The sequence below is a fragment of the Nicotiana sylvestris genome, chromosome 9 (assembly GCF_000393655.2).
Source record: "Nicotiana sylvestris chromosome 9, ASM39365v2, whole genome shotgun sequence".
Classification (NCBI taxonomy): Eukaryota; Viridiplantae; Streptophyta; class Magnoliopsida; order Solanales; family Solanaceae; genus Nicotiana; species Nicotiana sylvestris.
The window spans coordinates 184,918,919-184,922,334 of NC_091065.1; the positions used below are offsets into that span (position 1 = coordinate 184,918,919).

Sequence of the window (3,416 nt, forward strand, 5' to 3'; positions counted from 1 at the left end):
TATTATCGTAGAAAAAGAATACAAAATCTTTACTAAGAATGATAGAAAGACCGTCTACTTTTTGATAGTAAAATATTTTAGAATCTAAATTAAGCTACTCAAATCATCAAATTAGTAATATTTTTAATAATAAGATCCAAGATAACGAATTGTAAACACATGGCTAACATCTTATTAACTTGGATTAACCATTCACAATATAAATTTAATATTACTATTAGATATTTTTTGTGAACTTAAAGGCTTTATATCTTATAAAAAATACTACGCTTTAAAAAAAATACATAAAATATAAAAGCCCTTTTATTTAAATTTAGCTTTAGACCACTAGTTTGCTGAACTGCAATTATTGTCATACATAATTCTTGTCCATGTTCATCAATTTTTGACAATGTAAAATAGCTGAGCAAAACATGAATCCTCTTTGAAAGACATGAACTTTATAAACAATGAACTAAATAAACAAGAAATTATAAGCATGGCCATGTAAACATATAACTTGATACTCTGAAGTGCATAAACAAGTTTCCTCTCTTATATATCAACTGTATACCAAACCCTTTTCCCCTATACTACAAAGATAAAGAATTTCTCGAAAATGAAAAAGGAAAAAAAAATAAAAGAACAAATAATTCTACTTGCACGACGACTCCCAACATTGTAACACCCACCCAAAACCTAATACACATCCTAAAAGAAAGATCATAAGCTTCAATGTCATCATCTATGGTTCTATATAGATGCAAAATAAGATCATAAAAATTCACTGGAATTGCAAAATGTACCAGAGATCTCCTTCAAATCAGCTCCATATATAACATATTTTCTTTATAGGAGAAACTTGAGATGACGAGAAGAAGATGATCCAAGGGTTTGTCTCCTTCAAAGTCGTGTTAATGTAAACTTCATTGTTCTAAATATGAGAACCCAACATACCTGTACTCCAGACTCAATAAAACAAAAACCAGTTACCTAGGAAAGATCATCAATGTGACCATCTAATCTAAAAATTTAAGCGGTTAACAAAAATACATTATTGTTTACTTAATTATGTCTTCAACACGTCTCTCTTTATATCAAATCAGATTCTTTTTCACCAGCAAAACACATGAAAAATCTTTTTGATAACAAGCTACCGTAGTGAGACTCAAGCCTAGGACCATGTCGAACAAGCAACTTTTGTCTGCTTGGATGCCATAATACAACCGCATGCCCATTATCCAAAAGAATTTTCACACTTAATCCATTTAAAAACTCAGACACACTTATGTAATTAAAGAGACATGTTGAACATTAATTAAGTAAATAAAAAAGTATTGTAAGTTGTTAGATGAGATGGTCACACAGTAGTTTAAGAGACCCTAATCAATAAAAAAGAAGGAGAAAATGCAGGAGAAAGAGGAAAAGCCAAATGCTTTAATTTGACCTAGATCAGAGCAGGGACTGAAGACTCTATATTTGAAGGATCAACATAAGTACCAGCCCAAGTAAGAGAAGGATCAGCAGAATTGATCTGTTGAATCTGATTGTTAGAAATATTCCAATCCAACCTCTTTTGGCTCTCACCTTCCATTTTCACCTCTTTCAACATTACATTTCCACCTTCACCAGTATAAGGAGACAAATCTTGGAACTTGTTATTGTTGGATTTGAAGTTTTGTTGCTGAAGACTAGAAGCTATAAGGGAGGCCAAATTTGAGTTTGAGCTGGATATTAATGAAGATCCAAAGATGGGGTAACTTGAAATATGTGAAATAGAGTTAGTAGTAGTCATAACATCTTGGATCTGACCAGAAGAAAACCCTAGTCCAAGATTTTGATCAGTGTTGGAAACCCTAAAATTGAACAATCTTGGAAATTGAGTATTAAGATCAGAAGGGTTAGTTGGTAATCCATAAAACAAAGGATTACTATGATGAGTTGAGGTGATAGGAGATAAATCATCAATTATTTGAGGCTGATGAAAATTATGGCTAAGATTTGTAGTAGTAGCATTTGGTTTCTTGATTTTCTTGTTTTTTCTACAGCCACCTCCAACTGGGACATTTCTTATGGTTCCACCTCTAGTCCAATACCTTTTACAACCTTTGCAAAAGTGTCTTGGCTGAGACAAACTATAATTATTGTAGTAACAAAACTTTGTATTTGATGAATTACAACGAGGACATTTTAGGGGTTGTTGTTGATCTTGGCTAATTGATTTCTCCATGTATCTACTCTCATTATTCTGCAAAAAAGAGAGGAAAAAAACAAGAAAAAAGAAAGAAAGTATATTAGTTAATTTGGCAACTTTTGGTTGAATAAACCAACTGTCATTGGTCGGAATTTGCGATCGACTTCGGCCGTTAACGGCCAACCTTATTCCGGCAGATTAAAGTCGATCGAAAATCGGTCGATTTTTCAAGATTTTCAACCAACGTTAGTCCGTATTCTGAACGGTTTTTGACAGTTTTCTAGTAGTGGGATGTAGAAAAACTAATGAATATTCTCTTACAAAAGCTAAGAAACAAAAATGGGGTCAAAAGAGATAAAAGGGAATGAACCTGCTGTGGCCATATTTCATTAGTAGTGGAAGAGATTTGTGCCATCTTTTCAGAGTCTATTACTAACATTTTTCTTCTTCTTCTATCAAAGAAAGGAATCCTTTGAAACAAAGAGTAAGCAGACAAAAGGCAGGTTGACGGGTTGAAGAAACACTAAAGAGAGAGAGAAAGAGATATAAAGCAAGAGAATTTGATTTATTATTATTATTTGCTATAATATTATTTCTTTTAAAGTATCTAAGTGATATATATACGGAGAAAAATTTTTATACTATCAATATAGTTTAATATATAGTAGTAAATAATTAGTGGAGTATTATTTTTATCAAGTTATATAGGAGTATCAAATATTGTTTGTCATAAAAATGTACATGTAATTATCCTAGAAGTGATTTGAATGTGTAAAAAAGAACATTTTTACATTATTAGTATATAAATCTTAAAATTATTTTTTACGCAACTGTCCGTGCATAAAAATATTTACACAATCAAATAGTTCATGATGATGTAATTTTCGGTAAAACACTAAATTATGGTAATTAATAACTTGCTAAAAATAATAAACAGCCTATTATAATAATTAGTTAAATTATGTTGATCTTGTAAAAAGAAAATATAACAATATATACAACATAAATCTTTTAGATAATGTTTGGGAAGTCATTAAAGTATGAGAGACATTCTTTTAGTCTAATTAGAAGAGGACAGAGGAATAAAGCAGCACATGACAAATGAATCTCGAGACGTCCAAGAAAAAAAGAGAGATATTTTATAGTTTAATTTAAAGCAGAACCCAACATTAGTACAGGTAAGTCGTAACTCTACATTTCTTTTTTGTTGTTTATATGTAGATGGTTACACACAATCAGACAG

At 30.9% G+C, this 3,416-nt stretch overlaps 1 protein-coding gene across 1 annotated transcript; it reads right to left on the reverse strand.

The window, feature by feature from the left end:
- Positions 1 to 513: 513 nt before the first annotated feature.
- LOC104219021 (dof zinc finger protein DOF1.4-like) lies at positions 514 to 2,704 on the reverse strand. Its single transcript, XM_009769653.2, has 2 exons — positions 2,544 to 2,704; positions 514 to 2,227 (listed from the first exon to the last, which is right to left on the reverse strand). Exons 1-2 carry the CDS (start codon positions 2,610 to 2,612, stop codon positions 1,427 to 1,429), a joined length of 870 nt encoding a protein of 289 aa, XP_009767955.1. The 5' UTR covers positions 2,613 to 2,704; the 3' UTR covers positions 514 to 1,426.
- Positions 2,705 to 3,416: the final 712 nt, after the last annotated feature.